Consider the following 20,182-nt stretch of genomic DNA (forward strand, 5'->3'; position numbering starts at 1 on the left):
TTATATAGCTTATCGATCTATAGCCTAAGTCATTAGGCTAATACATGATTATTTAATCCTTAATTAAGCAATTAGTTGTAGTTTTTTTTGTGTGATTTAAATGGTGCCGAAAAGTTCCTTAATGTTAATTAGTGTGAAATCACCAAGAATGGTTGCCAGCTGCAGCCATTCATGATCTGATGATATGAGGGGTTTCACACTGGCCACCCTAAAATTAAAAAGCCTTTGAGAATATGTCTTAAAAGGACTATAAATTAATAATTTTACAAAACAATAAACGTATTTGTGTCATGTTGGAGTTGCTATATAGCCTATTGGTCATATTCGCCTATCTTGGCAATTATCCCTTCTCTATAGTCAACCGTTACCTCTGACATTTCCAAAAACCTGTTCCGAGTCAGTCTGCTCTTGTTTCTGCAGGATGTGTCACAGCTGCGTCCCACGCTGATGAAACTGTTGTATTTCAGATGAGATGCAAAGTCACTTCCTACAGTCTGCTCAAACTCCATCCCCTGTAGCCTAATAAACCGCGCAAATTCAACCACACATGCAGGCAAGCTGACACGAATCAGAAGAAAACACACCAGAAACTCATCATTGTGAAGTAACCATTGGACGCAGGCTGCGTGCAGTTTGAGAGTCTGCAAAAGATTACAGATCAGTTAGATATCTCAGCACTCCGACAACAGGAAACGAGAGAAAGAGCGCCACTGACACAATCGAAACCTGCATCCATGAAGGTAAAGCTGCTTTTCTTCTCTCAACTTTGTTCGCTATTTTGCTTTAATTTAGCTATTTTGCTCTTTTTCTTTTCATACAGCTAAAAACACAACCTGCAAAGAAAATCTCATAGGCTATGCTATGGATGACATTAAAATAGGCTATTTTCATAATCGCGACAGACATGTCCATTTTTTCCCCAAAAAGGTGTAGCCTATTCTCTTTATATATTCTTTATAACAATCTTTTATATCCTATACATGACACGCTTTCTATTCATCAAAATTGTATTTTTCTAAACTAACCAGATGGGTGGTTGGGCTCTTTACAAATAGATATGCAATTAGGACTGTCGCAGGCATTCATTCACATATAACATTAAACCTTTTGCAAGTTCGAATTTAAACGAATTTGGATGGTTCCATCTGTCACTCTGTGTTTGTATCTGTTATGTTCCATGCTCTCCTTTACTGTAGTCAGCTTACATAATTTTCTATATCTATGTATACATCTTTTATATGCACTTTATTTTTTTTAACACGCTCAGCTATTTTTTTTGCACTTGGGTTTTCATGAACTTGATGCAGCATAGTCATGCTTATTCTTATAGTTTAATTTATATTATGGTTAGACTGATATTTTCAATAAAGTCTTACTGTCAGTGAATGCCATCCACAGGAATATGTTTGTATGAAAAGGTGTTCACGCTTAAAAAAAAAAAAGCCGGATTCATTTCTCTACAATGGTGGTGGCAGATCAATCTAAATTAATGTAATTAATATATCAATTTCAATTCAACTGCGTTAAAACCTTGTCCAATTTGCCATATAGTAGCCTACATTTTATGAGGAAGCATAATACAGGCAACGTTCCTGATAAAGAATACTGGCACAAAGAAGTGAATATCATGGACTTCAGTATAAAATATTTTCAGTCTCAGCTGGGTCCCATCTGTGCTCTCGGAGTCTCTGCACCGTCATTGCAGCCGGGGAATGACAGTAATGACCTTCGTGAGTTGAAAAAGCATAGAATTATATTTTTGTTTGACAAGAGGAAGCAAGTTTCCTTGAGTGGCACTGTAATATTGATAGTTGTTTTAACTCACAGTATCAAGTTCAAACAATAAATGATCATTAATTAAACATATTCTATAACTTAACTTCATGAGTTGAAACAACACTATTCTTAACGTTGGGTTTACTCACATTTTTAAGGCACCAATTGAACTTACATTTTTAAATAGAACCACCATGATAATTTTTACAGTGTAGCCGTAGTGTACCGTTTCTAATGTGGCTGTTTTTATTTCTCTTTGGGCTGAGTGCTTTAATACTTTAACAGTTTTCACCTTCACCAGCTTTAAAATAAAAGAAAGACATGGAAATCTCACTTTTTACAAAATGAGACGTTCAAACCAAAACATCAGAAGAAAAATGAAAATATAATTTCCTGTCCTTGTGCCTCTAGCTTCGACCCCACCATGTTCCCCGGGCTGCACGTAAACCTTCATTCATACAGTCGTTGATGTGAACTGAGGCGATGGAGAGCCCGTCGTCCACAGTGAGGCGGCGAGCCTGGATCAACAGCAGCCGACAGTGGCCCACTCTGGGGGAGCTGGACCCTGAGGGACAACCGTGCAACCTCCCCTCTGCCTCTGCCTCTATAGCCGATGATGATGTCTTTTCTGACGGTGAGTCCAGACTCAGTATCTACAGTTTACAGATGAACTGGGCTTGAGGATGCCCATGATCAAGTAGTGTCACTGTAATTTCTGTCATTACAAATACATAAAAGAAAATAAATGGCTTAACTAAGAGATACATATGAAAACTTGGAAGACTTATTTATTTAGGAATAGCAATATATATATATATATATATATATATATATATATATATATATATATAAAGTAAGTATGCATGTTTGTTAAAAAACCTGTGAAATGGAGTGAAGAGTTGTTAATTTAATGAGAATTACTCATAAAGCTAAGTGTTGTACATGTGTGATTTCCACAGGATGCTTCACAGGAAAGATTGAGAACTGGCTCCTGGGATGTGGGTGAGTCAGCTCGCTTTACTACTGTTTTTTTTGTAAGATGATCTTTTTTTTTTTTTAGCTCAGGCTCTGAAGGACAAGTTGTTAGTCGTTTAAACTGGTTAAACAAACAGTAAAGTAGAAAGTGGAAACTCTCTGAAGTCAGGTGTTCCAGGAAGACGGCGTGGTGAGGTAGCCACAGTATTGTTTTCGTCTTAGCCTTAGATGATGTATTTTTACAGTTCCATTTGGAAAAAAAACAAGCTTATTTTAGTTCTTTTAAACCATAATGTTAGAGTGCTCTGAATTGAGATCTGCAAATGTTGAATGACACATCAGATGTCTTTGTAGGCCATGACATGATGCTGACAACATTTCATACCAATGCTGACTATGATAAAAAATGCAAACAGTTCAACAAGTCCTCCAGTTTCAAGGCTGTTTCACCAAGAAAGCACACAACTTAAACCCTTTGACTTTTTCAAAATTTCCCTGTGGTTTAGAGTAAGGTTATTATATAAAAGAAAATAACAGTTCCTTCTTCCTGTTATGAAACTGATTGGAGGAAGAAGTTCAGCACACACAGACATCTCATGTCTCTTATTTCAGCTACTGAGAAGGAAGCAGGTAATCAGTGATGTACTACACACAGCGTGAATCTAAATGGCTCCTAACACTGAAGAATACAGTAAAAGGAGTCGCGTGATGGTTTATGTATTCTGAGAACTCAACATGAAAATGTCCAGATCAGTTTGGAGGTGCTGACACTAATGCTGCTCAGCATGTGAACATTTCTATAAGAGGAAGTTGACAAACGTCAGCAGCCTGTTGAGAGCTGATTACGGAGTCGATCTGACAAGCGTGCTCTGTAGCTAGGCTGCTATCTCCAGATGAGGCTATCTATGCAAACGCTATCACTTATTTGAGAGAAGAAGCATGCAAATTACACTGCATATGTGTGTATTTATGCAATAAATATTGGGCTATATCTTGCAGGTCGGAGGCGTGCTCAGAGAAGACTGGCCAGCTGAGTTTTGGTGAGTACGACCTGAAACAAAGTCATAAATAACAATGTACCATTTACCAAACCTGTGATGCATCTAACAAGTTTACTGTTGCATGTGGTAAATGCAAATCAACTCAAACACACTTCTGTCTTAAACTTCACTGTTAACCACACTGTTATAAGTCAACTACTCAACAGTATATAATGTCATTAAATTAGATCAACCTTGACCAGCTACAACAGTAAAGTGCTACAACAATTCAATAATATAATGTACAATAGTATAACTCTCACATGCTGAATTATAGTTATTTTACTGTTGATACTTTAAGTACACTTTGATGATAATGATATATATTTGATAAGATCAAGAATGTAAAATTTAAATGAAGCTGTCGTATAACTATAGTGGAGTATAATGTACAATATTTCCTCTGAATTGCAGATGAGTAGAAGTATAAAGTAGCATGAAATTGAAATATAAGTACCTCAAATCTATACTTAAGTAAAGGAGTAGAGTAAATATACCACCAGTGACACATAAAAGCAATATTTCAAAACAGGATTTTGTCCGTTCTTCTGTTGTTAATTTTTAGAAAATTAAGATATGTGCCGCTTCATGTCAAATTACTTAAAGCATTGACTGTGTGTCTTTTCTTCAGAGTCTGTGCTGAAAGCCAGCAACTTTGACGATGAGCTAAGTCTTGGTGCTGATGGTAAGTACACACACACACACACACAGAAAGAAAAACACAGGAAGCTCAGGAAAATAATTATTTTTATTCTCTACGTTTGTTCTGTTTGTAATAGTGGTGACAAATACGCACACTCAGAGACTGACCTACTTGTAATAAGTCAGAGAAATGTCCAGTGTTACACCGTATTACTGTATGTCTGCCAAGAGGATAGGTTTTAAGAAGGGGAAGTGTAGAGTAGAACGTTCCCCCTTTCAAAAGTTACTAATTCATTAAAGGATTTTTAAATTTTTTATATGAAATGTATCCACACTTGCACATATACACATACAGTATTTACATAACAAAATAGAAAAATATAATTGTATTTAAGGTCAAAACATCAAATAATGTCACAATTTAAGTAGTAAGACTAATATCTTAGAGTGTAACAGCAGTGTAAAGAATTGCCTAATGCCTTTAGTTTCATTGCTCGGGGCATTACGTTTAAAATATGTCTTGTGGTACAAAACAAATATCTGTAACATGACACCATCTGTGGATGTCAACGTATGGAAAGAGCGATCTGGGTTCAAACCCACTGGTTGGCTTGGGCCCTTCTGTGTGGCATGTTCTCTCCCTGTGTCAGTGTGGGTTTTCTCCAAAGACATGCAGGTTAATTGGTTACTCTAAATTGCCTGTAGGTGTCAATGGTTGTCTTTGTGTGATTGATTGGTATACCTTGCCTCTCGCCCAATGACAGCTGGGATAGACTTCAGCCCCCCCGCGACATTGTCAAGGATAAGCGGTTACAGATAATGGTTGGATAACACCTTATGTACTTAACATGACATATATATATATATATATATATATGTATATATATATATATATATATATATTCAACTTTTAGTGACATCCTGGTACGTATTTTTCATTACGTCTGCAGCTGTATGACAGCTTCTGTCAGCATGATTAAGCACACAGTGATCATGAGTTGTGTGCCGGGGGTAATCTAAATTAACTATTAGGCAACTCACCCAACAAACTTTAAATAAACTGTGGAACCTACATTCAGATGCATTTTGACATATCCCTCTTTCATTCTGAAATGCTTTCTTTTTTGTTTCAGCTTTTTGTTTAAATGGTGGAGAGATTACATCTGAAGCTGGGTGAGTAGCAACTGTAGTTACAGTAACAATTAAACAACAAGAAACAAGGAATGTCGTGCAATTGAATTAGTGAATATTAATTAATATGAATCCATGTTGCTTAAATGATTATGCTGACTGTATTTTTAACTCAATTTCCTATTTTCCGCACTAGAACATATTTATTTCAGGAGAGAGATGAACTGTCACTGATGTGTTTTAGTTGGATTTACAGGCCTATGATACACTTTCGGTCCAAAATGCATCTTTAAGTCCCCCCCGCATCACACCTAACTCAGAGACGAGTCTTTTTGCTGATATGTTTAGGTCTGGGTTACACCCTGCATACTGAGGGTGTTTTTATTGAAATGATTCAGAGGTGTAAATGAGATACTGTAGCACTCATTTATAACTAAAGTATGGTCCGTTACATGGACACTTTTTTAGTTTTGAAAGACTATTTAAAGACACGTGACTTTCTGAAATCACTAAATCAACACTAAAGAAACTTAAAAGAATGGACTGTTGTTATTTTTCTTCTCTTCCTCACTCTGTGATGACCATGAAGCCTCGCACACCATCCCATATCCAAACAAGGTCCCAGCAGACTCACCAGGTCAGTTGACGACTTCTTCCTTAGCCCAAGATGAACAGATCAGAACGGATCCAAAAAGTATTACAAATAATTGTTCATAGGAATCTTTCTATAGAAGAAAAGCTTTATTTTTTTTACATTTGGAAATGCAAATCAAAAACCAAGTGAGGCTTTGTGTTTGCTTCTCTGCAGACAAGTCTTTGTTTACATTCTGAAGCGTAACTATAGGTTTTGCGTTGTTACTTTGATTAATACTTTAGATTACTGTATGTTTCTTATGCGTTGTATCTTGTCTTGTCCACAGTACCCCTCGTCAGAAACTATGTCTGCCGTCACTGAACTTGGGCCAGAGCATGGCGTCCAGCTGCCTCTCCTCCTCCACCTGTAAGACTACATCAAGGTGAGGCTTCAACACTGTTACAATGTTCATTATTCTCTCGACTGACAATGGGCATTTTGCTCTTGAACAACATTCTTGACAAGTTGCACGTTTCCAAATCTAATTCTGGCCTGTTTATACCTGATTAATAAATATTTATTCTCTGATAGCATTTCATCTTTATTTATTGTTTTCATTTGTATTTATTGGTCCCATGTTTTAATATTTTGGAAAGCACTTTGTAACTCTCTTAATAAGCATTACACATGCTTGAATTGTATCTATAAAATACCAAATCCCAAATTTGCCTCAAAGGGGTTCACAAAAACCTTTTTATTTTTTTAAGGATTCTTTTTTTTGGGGGGCTTTTCTGCTTTTAATGGACAGGACAGGTGAGAAAGGGGAGAGAGAGGGGGTAGACATGCAAGAAATCGCCACTGGTCAGAGTCGAAACCTTGACCTCTGAGCCAACCCGGCCACCACAAAAGCCTTTTTAACATGAAATGAACTTCATCTTTCCTTTCTTTCTCACATCCACACTAGTATATCGGAGGTCCTGCAGTTGTGTTCGGAGGATGCGGAGGAGACGCTGTACGAGTTGGGTTTCGGTTGCGATGAGCCGCAGGTCACTGTCCGCATCCCTTCTCGCTTCTTCACCTTCCCCTCCATGTCTCAGGGCATCAACTTCCGCCTCTTCCTGGACTCACAGCTGCGGCGGATACGAGAGGAAGACCCCAGCCTCTCTCTTGCTAGTAAGACTACGGAGTCATCTTTGTCACGTGAATTGTATGATACTGTTTGATGTGTGATAAGGTGAAATAAATCTGGGATGTAGCAAATGAGATCCATTATCCATTAGGTTTCCTGTTTTAAATTGCATATTATTCTTCCCACAGGTCGTTTCAGACAAGTGCAAGTGCTCACAGCAATGGCCAACGCTTTCTACTCCCTCTACTCTCACGTGTCCCGCACTCCTGTACAGAAACTGGCCACACCAGAGTTTACCTTCTCCTCGTCTCCCGTGGAGAGGATCGAACGCTTCAGGAGCCCTGTCCGCAGCGAGCCACGCTCTCCGGTGGAGAGGCTGAAGGACACCGTCTCCAAGATGTGTCTCTACACAGGCTCTCCTCGCGGGTCAGACTCCACCTCTCCACAGCCCTCACCCATGAAAAGTTCCAGCCTCCCTGATGTTGTGGATATAGTCCTGGATAAAGTCAAGACTGGGGCGACCAAGAAACTGGATTTGGGGGAATATTATAACAGGAATCCAGCTGTGGATGTTAGGCTGGTCACGGATGGTGATAAATCCTGTGACAATGGGAAAGAGGAGCAAACACAGGAGACTGTGGTGGACACAGACATTCTTCAAAATGGAAATAAGATCTGTAATAGGGAGATGCAGGGCAGCAAACAAACCGATAATGTTGATGCCGATGAAAACTGTGCCAAACCAGACCACCTCGACAGCAGGACTCACAGTGTAAGAACTACTCTAGCGTCATCGTTATCAGGAGAAACTGTGCTAGAAACACGTCAGCTGGACTCACGTTCAACTCAAAGTGAGACAAGGACTGCTCATCTTAAACCATTTCCCAAGGTTACATACGATCTAATCTGCCCGCAGATAGTCGAAAGTGTACACCAGGCACCTTTCTGTTGTCAACACACACATTGTCCAATAACAAACACTTTACCTCCTGTCTCCTCTGAGACAGAACGCATAGATAAATCATGTCCTGGATCACATACACAAACAGCTTTCCCTGAGCCAGATGCCAGACAGCTGGATGCAGCCAGATCACTTCCTGTCCCAGCCCCCAATTACTGCATCACTGTGACTGGCTGGGAGGGGGACGACGTCTCTTCCTGTTCCTCAAACATACCAGATTCTGGTCATACTTCTACTGCCACACCTGTCCAGACATGTGAGGAGTCATTTAACAAGGGGGAAAGCCGGTACCTGAAACCACAGACACATCAGGGCCTGGGCCACGACTCCAATAACCTGCAACAGGTTAACTCCTTTGAGCTGGAGGAGGTACGGTAGTTACAGTAGTATTTTTGATTTTTTTTTACAGGTAAACATTTTATATTATAAAAGAAAAGTTACATTTCTCTAGATGAGGTACATGTAGTATGTTACATCTGTAGTGCCATTTGGAAATAATTAATCATATAAGCAATGATTAGGTTGATTTAGCAAAGAATAGGACAAACATTTTCTGGTTGACTCAACATGGCAATGGATGTAAATCACTCATCAATCCAGGTTAAATGATCATCATGATGCTAATTAGAAACTTGCTTACTCTGAAAGTTTAGGAAACTAACATGATGAAAGAATATGCTAAAAACCAGGACATTTCATATTAATATTGTCCAATTTAAACTATTATCCTAGTTATTCTAGCGCAAAATATGCTCTTTCCTCAGTGGATGCTGTTAGGTTCTGGCTCATCATACATGGCTCTTTGGTGTGGTGTTATGGGTAATGGTCAAGTAAATTAATTGAGTTGCCTCGTGTTGTGTCAACAGCGGCAAAGCACTCACACCACAGTGCCTGTTATTGCTCCACAACATTTAAATAAACCCCCACATTTTTCTTTCAGTTTCTTCCTTCTTCTTGATATGTTTTTAAGTAAAATTTAAAAACTGCCTGTTTTTTATGCAAAACCTTCCACTCTCAGAATGATTTTCATTGATTATCCATCATGCAGGAATAGCATGCTTGCAAAAACATGCAATCTGAACGACACTATGTTATTGATTAGATAGACTGAAGATTAGAACTGAAAACTGAACAAGTGATATTACTGAATCACTGATATTCTATCAGTAAATGGGTTTAAGTATTGTACCACAAGCATATAATATATACATCATACCTGTTGTCTCTATAGGTGCATAGTGCAGGAGAGGAAGATTTTGGAGCATTTTCGGATTCTTCAGAAACTACAAGAAAAACAACAACAACAACAACAACAACCTCTCTGTTGTCCAACAAACATCAATGCAAAGGTATATTTATATGTTGTTTGTGTGATTGATTTTTATATGAACACAGGTGGTTACACATGGTTACAGTCGTTACAACTGATTCTTTGGTAGACTTTGACAGTCACAATTTATAGGAACATGGCCCGTCATAATTTGAAAATAGCTGTTTCTAATACACCGATCAGAATCAGAATCAGCTTTATTGACCAAGTATGTGTATACATACAAGGACTTTGACTCTGGTTTTAAAACAAGGACAACATAAACGATGATGATTGACAGTTCTGTTTCTTCATGTGTTAAGAAAAGGGTGTTCTCAGTCAACGCTGTTACAGTTTACACGTTTGAGGTTTGTAGAAATGTACAAACCGATTTGTGTGTGTGCGCGCGTCAGACCTAAACCTTATTGCTAAGAATAGGATGTATGTGTGAGCATGTGTGTATAATTGTGCAGGTGTATTTGTCACTAGGAACATACAGGATGTACCTTTGTGTGTCTATTCAGGTCAGACAGCAGCTGCATTTGTTCAGTGGTATACAGTGCATGAAGTCGTTGCCTGACTGTTTGTGTCCTTATGTAGGTGAGGTGGTCCGGGGCGACAGCATGCAGTCAGACAGCAGCGGCTACGTGGACGAAGAAGTCAGCCCCTCATCAAACACACATAGCAGATGACAGAGAAATCAGAACTCCATGTAAAAAGTGTTAATAACGTAGTGTTTTTTTCACCTGTGGACTTTTTCCTGCACTGACGATTTGAGTTTCCAAGAAAGGGGCCTGCAGTCAAACCGGCCCAAAATATTTAAACGTAAACAATAGACCTCGCTGAACAGGCCAGAGTACTGTTGTTACTGTGTGCTGTTTTCTGATGGGTACAGTGCCGTGGAAAGGAATTTACAGACAAAAAAAGTCTAAATCTTAAACAGACTTGGTCTCACGTGAAACTTTCAGAGACTGGAGAAGCTTTTTGTTCTCAGTAAGAGTTGCACTTGCAGACATGCAAAGAATTACATTTCTCCCCAGTGTTCATACTGAATACAGAATTTTGAGAAGAAGTAATCAAAAAACTGCTCCCGTACAAAAGGTCTTGATGAAATACTGTGTGGACCATGTTTAAATTATTAAAATAGTTATTGGAGAATATTCAAGTTATTACAACAGTTGGCAGTAAAATGTACAAAAATGTTTTATTGGAAACAAAGTCAATTTCACATGGAGCTCACATTGTAGTTCATTGTTTCTCTAAAACTGGGCAACCTTTTCCACTACCACAACAAAGAAGTCTATCTCAAATGTCAGCATAGTTGTCAAGGGTTTCAGCAACTAAAACTCACTTAAAAAAACAGCCTAAGTTCCTTATTCGAATTATCAGAAAAACAAGATGCAGATCTGCCTTTTCAGAGAATGAGGTTAACATCAAACGCACCAGTGGGAGGAGATGTACAGAAACATGGTCAGCCTGCATTGTGCAAAAGACATTATCTAGTCCAAACTGTTCACTCTTTTCAATACTTGTTCCAGCTGAGTGCAAGGCAGAATATCAAGGTGGGTGGTAATGAATCCTTACACCAAGACACAGCAAGTGCTTGGAGAAAATAATCTGGAAAATCACCGTCATCAATTTTCAAATATCATGACAGGAATCAAAGTCACATTGAGAGACAAAAAAAAAAAAAATCATAGGGGTTTAAATTATAAATGAAACTGTATCAGTTATAATGAGCACAAAAACATTGAAACTCCAAATAATAGGTTTGTTTGGTCTATGGTATTAAAAGTCAAAAGTAACGACAACAATGCTTTGTCAGAGACTTTTTTCTTCCTCTTTCACTCTAATCGTTAACTCATCTGTCTTACACTGAAATGGGTTCACTCCTCATGCAAAAAGTGTGCTAAAAGAAGTCTTAGAAAAAAAAATTCAAATTGTGAAGCTGTGATAATTACACTTTACAATGTTGGCACATTCAAGAGTAAATTGGACCAATGGGATTTTAAATGTAATTGTAATGTTGTAGAGTATGTTTTAATTATCCTCACAATCGAAACACACAATATGAGTACTTTCTCTCTTGCTGCTCTGAAAGCGATCAACGTGAGCCAACCTCAAGCAACAAAGTCTATAAAGGGGAAAAATTACACACATTACAAGGACAATTCATCATTTTCAGTCATCTGAGTCTACAGATCCTTCTCACCAGTTCTACTTTGTGAACGCCAAAGAGTAACATGATTAGAAAGGTTTAATTTCCATTTCTTGAACCTTATGAGTTCATAATGTTAAAATATTTAAGGCCCAACATTAACATCAGAGACAAACAGTTTGAGTTTTTAAGGTTCAAATTTTATAAACGACAAAAGCTGCATTTTGCTCATCTGAAAACAGGGCAGTCTTTAAAATAATTATCTTCTGACATCTTTTCAGCAGAGTCCTTTTCTCTCCAATTTTTTTTCTTTCGTCCATCCATCAATGATCGGGGATTAAACGAAACACCAGTAATTAGCGATTCCATGGCCCAATTTCTACAAACCCCTTTGATCGTTTGCACATTTTTTTACATCAGAATTTGTCTGCAGTTATTTGGGAACTTACTACAAAAGCACCATTTATGAAATCAGATAAAGACTTTTAAAACTCTTTTTTAGGGAAATACAGTGTTGCGTATTGATGCGGAGCAAACGCAAAATACATTTTTAAATCATTTGCGACAAATATACAAAATGTCAAGCAGAAGAGGAAATTAGTTTTTGGGCAACTAAACTTCATTGGCAACAATAAGAAATCCATGAGACAATCCGGGGGTTATTTTGGGGACAGAAAAGTCTCTATTTCCACATTTGAGGTAATTCACGTTATTTGAACTCATCACAAAAGTGCCTTTGTTATCCAAAGAGGAAATTTATCCCGGCATTGTGAGGCTGCTGGTTCCAGTCTGTGAGAAGGAACATGATATCACTTTCCTCCAGCCATGATTTTGAGGTACTGCAGTGCATTGTGGGCTGCATTGGCTCGAGCGGCATCTATGCTCGGAGCAAAGCCATGGCACACTGTGATTGGCTGTGTGGACAGCTCCACTAGACACTGGCACAGGCCGCTCAGACTGCGCTCCTCTGAAACAAGAAAGAACAATTTGATACGTCTCTTTTTTACATTGATTTTGTTTTGTTTGCTTCAACAGCAGAATATAGCAAGATTTTGACTATGAAACAGATAATTCCGCCATCATTGCTGCTTTGGAAGTGTCTCTGGAAGTTAAGACACCATTCTCAATGTAGATTATGTGTCTCACATTCCACCTGAAAAGAGCACTACCGTGTATTTTAGTGGCATTTAACTGCCAGATATTATTTCCATTATAAAACTGATTGGGGATTTGACAGTTATGACCCTTTTTCATACTTTCACTTACAATAAATGTGTCAGTGACTACATATATATGCATAACATATCCCAGATACCAGCCATACATTCAGTTAAGGCCTCATTGTTTTAATGTTTGAACATTTCTCTGCAGAAGGTAAAATAATAACAGTTACCCATAACAGGTTTTAATACAACAAAATGTTTGATATTACTATTTAATAAAATTTGAATTTATGAATCTATGTTCATTGGACAAATTATATGAAGACAGGTGTGTTCATCTCCATCGCTGACCATCATTGATTAATGTCATGTTCTGTCATGTTCTCATCTCCACGTGGCTATGGCCCCAGCTAATGGAGAACCCAATAAATCAAAACAAATCAAATCTGTTCTCTTAGGATTCTGGTCCATCTGTAAAATTCTGTCCACAGATATGATGGTTCGCCATCGGACTACCTCCTCTATATCTGATGACACTAAGAGTTATCACACAGCATGCCATTTGTTTTGTTTTGTTTTGTGTTTCAGTGTAAGCTCAACTAATTCATCATATTTACATGCTCCTAGCTAAAATGCAGCTATTTATTCTACAGCTACTCTTTGTGAACTTACCTAGATCCAGGTAACTGACGTCAAAGCGCTGCTCCACAGATAGGTCACTGAGCAAAGAGCAGAAGTTGGAGCCAGTGGGCATGCCCAGAGGGTGGCTGCGGAGCTGGAGGATCTTCTCTCCAGCAGAGTTACGCAGAGAGTCCCACGTGCAGCTGAAGCCTTTACTTTTGCCCGTCTCAGCTCTGCTCCCCATGTGCTGTGTGTGCAGTGGAGGTGAAGTTCACAGCGGTTACAGTTTTTTTCAACGGCTAAACAACAGTGGGCACAACTGGAGCCACATGTGAAAAACTCTTAACTACAGTCTGCACAGCAGGAGTTCATGTGGACCAAACTCAAGTTCGTTTTTTACTGCTTGAACACAGTTTTCAAAAGTCTACACACTTATTCCATGGCTTTAACAACAACCTGCACAACACTGTGAATTTACAGCACTTTGTTCTAATGCTAACACACTGCTGTCAAAACTGATTTCAGCCTGGTGCATTTCAAACACTGCTGATTGCAATTCCAGCTGAAAGCCTAAGCAGGTGTCTTGTTAGTGAACATATATTGTGTGTGTGTGTGTGTGTGTGTGTGTGTGTGTGTGTGTGTGTGTGTGTGTGTGTGTGTGTGTGTGTGTGTGTGTGTGTGTGTATGTATGTATGTGTGTATATATATATATATATATATATATATATATATATATATATATATATATATAAACAGTGAACAGGTAAAAGAGCAAAGATACCAATATGTCCAGGTAAGATGTCTGATGTTACATACACAGCTATAAAAAATAAATAAAAAATAAGTGAAAAACACTACCTTTACTATAGTAAAACTGCACACTTACCATTTTTCAGAAAGTAATGGAGGTGGAAGCAATGAAAACATGTATCTGTCATTTCTCGCCTCAAACAGGGCTGTGTTCACTCGCTGCCTTTTCCTTGTATTTTGTTTCTGACAATCTTCTGTCTGTTGTGTATGCGTTTATGTGTAAATGTTTTTGTTCTTGGGGTCTGAAGACTGCTGGGAATGGAATTGCCCTTTTGGGATAAATAAAGTTGTTTGAATTGAATTGAATTTGAAAGAATGAAAACACTACTCGTAATTTGTATTTAGAGATGATGCAGGTGCATGGCAAGAAAGGACACCCAATGTGTTGATGAAAACATGTGGCCTAATGCTGGAGAGAGGAAGGATTAGCCTCACAACTCTTTATTACTATTCCATACCTTTAGTTTGTAACTTTTGTTCTAGTTATTATGTAAATGAATATAGACAAAATAAAAATATATATATTGAAGCAAACTGCTGATTTTCATTCCTTCTTGTTTACCTTAAAAGTTGGTATGTTATAAAATCAAAAAAAATCATGTGAAAGAATTTCACTCTTCTATAAAGAAAATACTGTTTTTACTCTCAGTGTGTTCTGGGTGAGGGTGTGTGTGTTGTGTCTCGATGACGATTGTTTGGCTGCACTGAGCCTGTTTTGAGACGTGTGTTAAGAGTTGTGTTGCTTTGAATGAGTTTTGCAGCTGATGTGAACTGTTTAGCTCAAGTGACTGTTGGTAGTGCAGACTGTAGTTAAAGTTTTGCCCATGTGGCTTCAGTTGTGACCACTGTCGAAAAAAACTCTGCCAGCAATATTTATGAATAAGAAAAAGGGGTGATGGGATGACTTATTATCTAGATAAAGCTTGGGAGAAGAGGAAAAAAGCTCTTTATCGAGATGAAGTGTAGATGAGAATTTGTTGTTTTTGTGTGGTATGTGTGTACGTGTATATACATATGTGTATGTGTATATGTATATATTTGTATTCATGTATTTCTCCAAATGATTTGTCCATGCGACAGGAAGATGTTTGTTAAATAAGTAAATTTGTGGTGTCTTGTAATCCCATGTGGGATGGGCCAAAATGTTTGGCATGACACAGAAATAAAAAACATAACTAACTAACTAACTAACTAACTATAGTATTCTGCATAACATCCGAAGGACAAACAACTGGAAATGGCAGACATTATTAAGCACTATGTAATGCAAACACAATATTTGCATAATATAGCATGTTGTGCATCCTTTTCTGTAATTCCAAATAATTTAATATGCAGGATTTTTGTCAACTGGTGCACAGAGAAAGGTCATTTCCGTGTGTTTCTCACCATGTTGAATGTGTCTTCCTCCACGTCAGCCTCGTTGCTGGTCCTCAGGTCGACTGGGACGTCGTGTATACGCGATAACATCTTAGCTGCTGCGTTTCTCTTGGCTAGCTTCTTGGAGGTTCCACTTCCTGGAGATAAACAAGTCATAGAGTAATGTTGAGTAATGTGGCACAAGTCTTGACCACTGATTGATGATGAGACTGACTTACTGATAGTCATTCAGTAAGACTTTGATAAGCATGAGAGAGTTTACTTTCTTATCTGCTCTAATTTAGCTAGCCTAATCTATGTCTTGCTGTTAAGATTTCCATCTATTAGAGGCAGCTTTTAGCTGTGCCAGAGACCGGCCAATGTTCATGTAATTCGTGTGCTGTGAGTATTGGTCAAAACAAGACAGACAAAACCTGTATATTCACACAGAACAATCTCCAAGAATGAAACAATGTGCATCTTACCGATTTCCACAAATCTCTCGACTCTGCAGGTCATGGTGAATTCCTTGCGGTGTGCTGGACCAGACTCCTGGGTGACTGTGTACTCTGGCAAACGCCATCCTTTCTGCACCACCAATTCCTAGCAGAGATGATCCCAGACGGGTACAAAAACAAAAGGCATGTAACTATAAAGTATGCAAATGTTCATGACACAAAACTGGAAAGTCAGTCGAACAGAAAAAAAAACTACTTAAACTACAGGCGTTATCTTTGTGTAATCACCTGCAGAGCTCCTACGGGGTTACATTCAGACTGCTGAGAACTGCCTGAGGTCTTCATCTCTGACTGGGAGCTGTGCAGAGAATGAGATAAAACAAACACATAAGAAGGAATGAAACCACACAGACCTATATCTCAAACTTGTTCAATGCTTAGATGTACAGAGAGTACTGAGATGTTACCACAAATCTTGATTTTCCCAGCGTGGCTGTCTATATATCAGTTTAGCTTTAGAGAAAGTGTAAAAAAATGAAAAAACTATATAAGAAACTGACCTGTCTCCATCAGTAGACACATCAACCCCAATAAACCCGTCTACTCCTACACCAACACCGGCGGGACCTCCAAGACCTCCCTTGAGCATCTTCAGAGCAGCCTCGGCTGCTTTGTGCTTGGCTGCCTTCTTGCTGGGCCCTTGGCCGGTGCAGCTGATCTCTCCGACGGAGACGCGGAATGTGAAGTTGGGCTGGTGGGCCTGTCCCTCGGCCTTCAGCAGGTCATACACTGGAGTCTTGCCTATCCGCGTTCCATATTCCTGCAGCAGACTGATGGGCGTCTTTCCGGGATTCACAGCCAGCATTTGCTCAATACTAAATAAAAGAAGGACCCAGCATGAGGACTGTTGAGCAACTGTTGATTGACTTTAGAAAATGGTGTCATTAATACCTCTCAGAAAAACATTTTATAGCATGATCGTTTAATTCAGAAACAATTCATTTTTAAAATGCATTAATGGTGCAGTCTATCCAGAAACACCATTCAGCTTACTCAAATCTATAAAACTCACTGTGGAAGTAAACTAAAATTCCCTTTACCTCCTTTATATTGTGGCAACAGAAATCCCAGCAGCTCAACTCAAAAACGTAAGCAAATGAAATCAAAAACATCATCATGTCTACATGTCATGAGGACTAATTTTAGATGAGGTCGTACTGATCATAACTTTGCAAGCATGATTATTTAATTTAAAGAAAAAGCTTAAGTTTAAAGGAAAATAATGGAAAACTTGCCACGTTAACACCTTCACATGCACGGCTAGAGGATGCAATGGTACAAGTATGTGCAGCTACTGTAGCTGAATCTCATGCAGTGTAATACAACAGTTCTGTAATAAATACTACATTCATGAGGGTTATAATGTTCAGTTTAGTTTTTGTGAAGTGTTGATTGAACTATATGGTCATTTTGAAGGCTGCAATTTGTGGTGCTTTTGAATTGTATTGTGGACGTGTGTTTCTATTACTTTAACAATAAGGGTAGGCTTAATAACAAGCACTTCTCTGCTTTGTCATGGGTCATGCATGTTTTTTATAAAAGTTAAATCAATGACAGTACACTCAGATTGGCAACAAGATCTCTTTATCACACATCTCCGGCACCTTATTCTGAAACTAGCGGACTTAAGTTTATATTAATGAAATGTCGGTGTGTTAGCCAGAAGTAAAACCAGTAGCTTTGTTGTAGCAGGCAGTTAGAAAATCTATTAATAAAATAGCCACTGCTGCTAGCTATGATGCTATGCTAGTTTAGCTTCTGTGCAGCGTCACACCTGGAGCACCCGGAGTTTCTCTTCCAGCTGTCCGATGCTGTCTCGTCGTTCATTCCCTATTTCACGCAGACAGAGCCGATCGCTATCGGATGGTTAATCCCCCCACCAAAACAGACACGTGCATTCATTAGACGGTATTTCCCAGACAGATGCTGAGGCAACGATATGTTAAGAGCAGACGAAGACCCCTCCGCCCGCTCCAACAGAATGCAACGGGGTCCTGTTGGAGCACAGATATGACGTATGACGGAGTCCCGCAAAACTCGAATTCTCATTGGTCAGTGGACGCTTTTGAGCTAGTTCGTTTTGTACACCGGAAAACACCGTTTTTGCTCGCATGTAGTAGCGAGTTTTAAATGGAAAGTGTGCGAAGCTAGGATACAAAGGTACAAATATCGGTTTCATCACAACAGAAACAGGTGGATGGTCACTTACACTAAACAGACTGGAGAATTTAGTTTGCAGTGGTGGAAAAAAATCCATCATAAGTAGAAGATGCCCATTTAAAAGAACCCAGAACTAACGTAGCTAGCTAACATTAAAGCTATAATATTTTTTATTTAGTATTTGTTTATTGAACGTATTAACGTCACGTAAGACCGTACCAAAAGAAAACTTATGTTGGTAAATGAGCCCCTTCACAGTTTTATGATATTAACGTCAGTGCAGGAACTGCTGAGTTTAAAACAAAACAAACGTAATTTATGAGTGTAACGTTATTTTTTGCAGCTAGTTAGCCCCCAAGCTAGCTGAAATCTTTAAACTGCAGCTTTCAAGAAAACTGCATTGGATGAAAGTACCAGAAAATTGAACTTGTCAAGTAAGTGTCAGTACCAACTGTACCTGAGTAAACGTTAGTTGTTTCTGCCTCGTTTTGTTCTGCGTGTGAGCAACTCATTATCCTATCATTTATAAATGTTTTCTGCGTATGTAGCTAGCTGGACTGGACGGTTCTTTTAACTATCGCAATGAAAGAGCATTTGTTTGGCTCGACAGCTTTGCATTCTGGCTCTCAGTGCAATAATTGTTTTGACCAAAAGGAACCACAAGAGGGCGACAGTGAGTCACTGATCTGCCCATCTGACAAGCCTCTCGGTCGGTGCTTTGTTAGTACTTTGGGGCCTTGGGTTGCCTGGCACCTGTCATCTCCACTATGGACCAACACGGAAACACAGGAAATGTCACTAGTTTGGTAGACTGACCATCCCTAAGCTAAAAAAAAATTTATACAGCAACTTTCAAAAGAAAGGTACAAGGGGTTTTACATGGGAAACTAAATCAAGATTATTACAAAACAATTAAATAAAATCAGGCTATCAAAAGTGCAAAAAACAAACAAATGGAAAGCTCCAGGTTTAATTAAAAGTCACCTACAAGTCAACGTGGTGCAAAAACAAAATACAACACAATGAAATAAGTAAGAATTTGTTGAAGATACAATAGACTTACATGGCATGACTAAACTTTACCTTTTAGTGGGTGTGTGGAGGGTAGAGCTGCAAAGATGAATCTATTAGTCGTCAACTATCAAATTAATCGTAAACTATTATGATAATCGATCGGTTTGACTAATGTTTTATGAAAAAAAGTAAACTCTAATCTTGGAGGAGTTTCTTTGCTCAATTTGGATCCCTTTGCTTTGGTGAATACCCAGAGGAGTCGTTCAGACCCTTAAAATCCTTTGGACCCACAAGTTCAGAACCTTCTGGCCAACCGATATAGCAGCACTTCCATAAAATATGTTAGTACATTTTCCACCTTTCCACCACTTCCTTTATTTCTGTGTCTCGACAATTAATCCCATGATGGTTTGCTCGTAAACCCCTGCTGGCCACCATTGAAGTAGAGCTTAGATTCTGATGGCTTCATTCACTGGCATCAGTGTTTAAGTGTGGATAAGCACATTTTGCCAAGTGCAACACAAAGTGAACTGGCCATGACGATGAGTAAAGTTGTCTCCCGTTTGAACTCCCAAACCTACAATCAAAGTTCCATGATTTATCTGTGACCAGCTTATACCCCTCCTACTCATTTTTCATAATTTCAGCATTAATTTGCCTGTTCGCTGGGCCTTCATTTGTCAGTTAAAAGTCCAAATTTATTGTGATAGCATAAATGTTTTTATTGAACTTGTGGTTGAATAACTGACTGAATGAGATCAGAAATGAATACCGTCTTAGCAGATACAGTACATCCAAAATGTATGCACACATTGACACACACATCCACAAAAACACTTTCC

General features: G+C 38.6%; 2 protein-coding genes across 3 annotated transcripts; one reads left to right on the plus strand and one right to left on the minus strand.

Moving 5' to 3' along the window:
• Positions 1 to 266: 266 nt before the first annotated feature.
• On the plus strand, positions 267 to 11,253 carry tespa1 (thymocyte expressed, positive selection associated 1). The gene is made up of 12 exons (XM_039797642.1): positions 267 to 740; positions 2,188 to 2,410; positions 2,736 to 2,778; positions 3,751 to 3,791; positions 4,423 to 4,476; positions 5,567 to 5,606; positions 6,154 to 6,201; positions 6,485 to 6,580; positions 7,103 to 7,311; positions 7,456 to 8,597; positions 9,460 to 9,577; positions 10,138 to 11,253. The coding sequence occupies exons 2-12, from the start codon at positions 2,260 to 2,262 to the stop codon at positions 10,227 to 10,229; spliced, it is 2,034 nt and encodes a 677-aa protein (XP_039653576.1). The 5' UTR covers positions 267 to 740; positions 2,188 to 2,259; the 3' UTR covers positions 10,230 to 11,253.
• Positions 10,725 to 18,947, minus strand: tarbp2 (TAR (HIV) RNA binding protein 2). 2 transcript variants are annotated; one of them, XM_039797649.1, is made up of 7 exons: positions 18,784 to 18,947; positions 16,667 to 16,981; positions 16,395 to 16,464; positions 16,134 to 16,251; positions 15,679 to 15,806; positions 13,531 to 13,726; positions 10,725 to 12,662 (listed from the first exon to the last, which is right to left on the minus strand). In XM_039797649.1, the coding sequence occupies exons 2-7, from the start codon at positions 16,969 to 16,971 to the stop codon at positions 12,505 to 12,507; spliced, it is 975 nt and encodes a 324-aa protein (XP_039653583.1). In that variant the 5' UTR covers positions 16,972 to 16,981; positions 18,784 to 18,947; the 3' UTR covers positions 10,725 to 12,504. The 2 variants fall into 2 exon arrangements, with proteins under 2 accessions (XP_039653583.1, XP_039653582.1); XM_039797648.1 differs by lacking the exon at positions 18,784 to 18,947 and adding an exon at positions 17,941 to 18,172.
• Between the last annotated feature and the right edge of the window lie 1,235 nt (positions 18,948 to 20,182).

The sequence above is a fragment of the Perca fluviatilis genome, chromosome 4, assembly GCF_010015445.1.
Source record: "Perca fluviatilis chromosome 4, GENO_Pfluv_1.0, whole genome shotgun sequence".
Taxonomy (NCBI): Eukaryota; Metazoa; Chordata; class Actinopteri; order Perciformes; family Percidae; genus Perca; species Perca fluviatilis.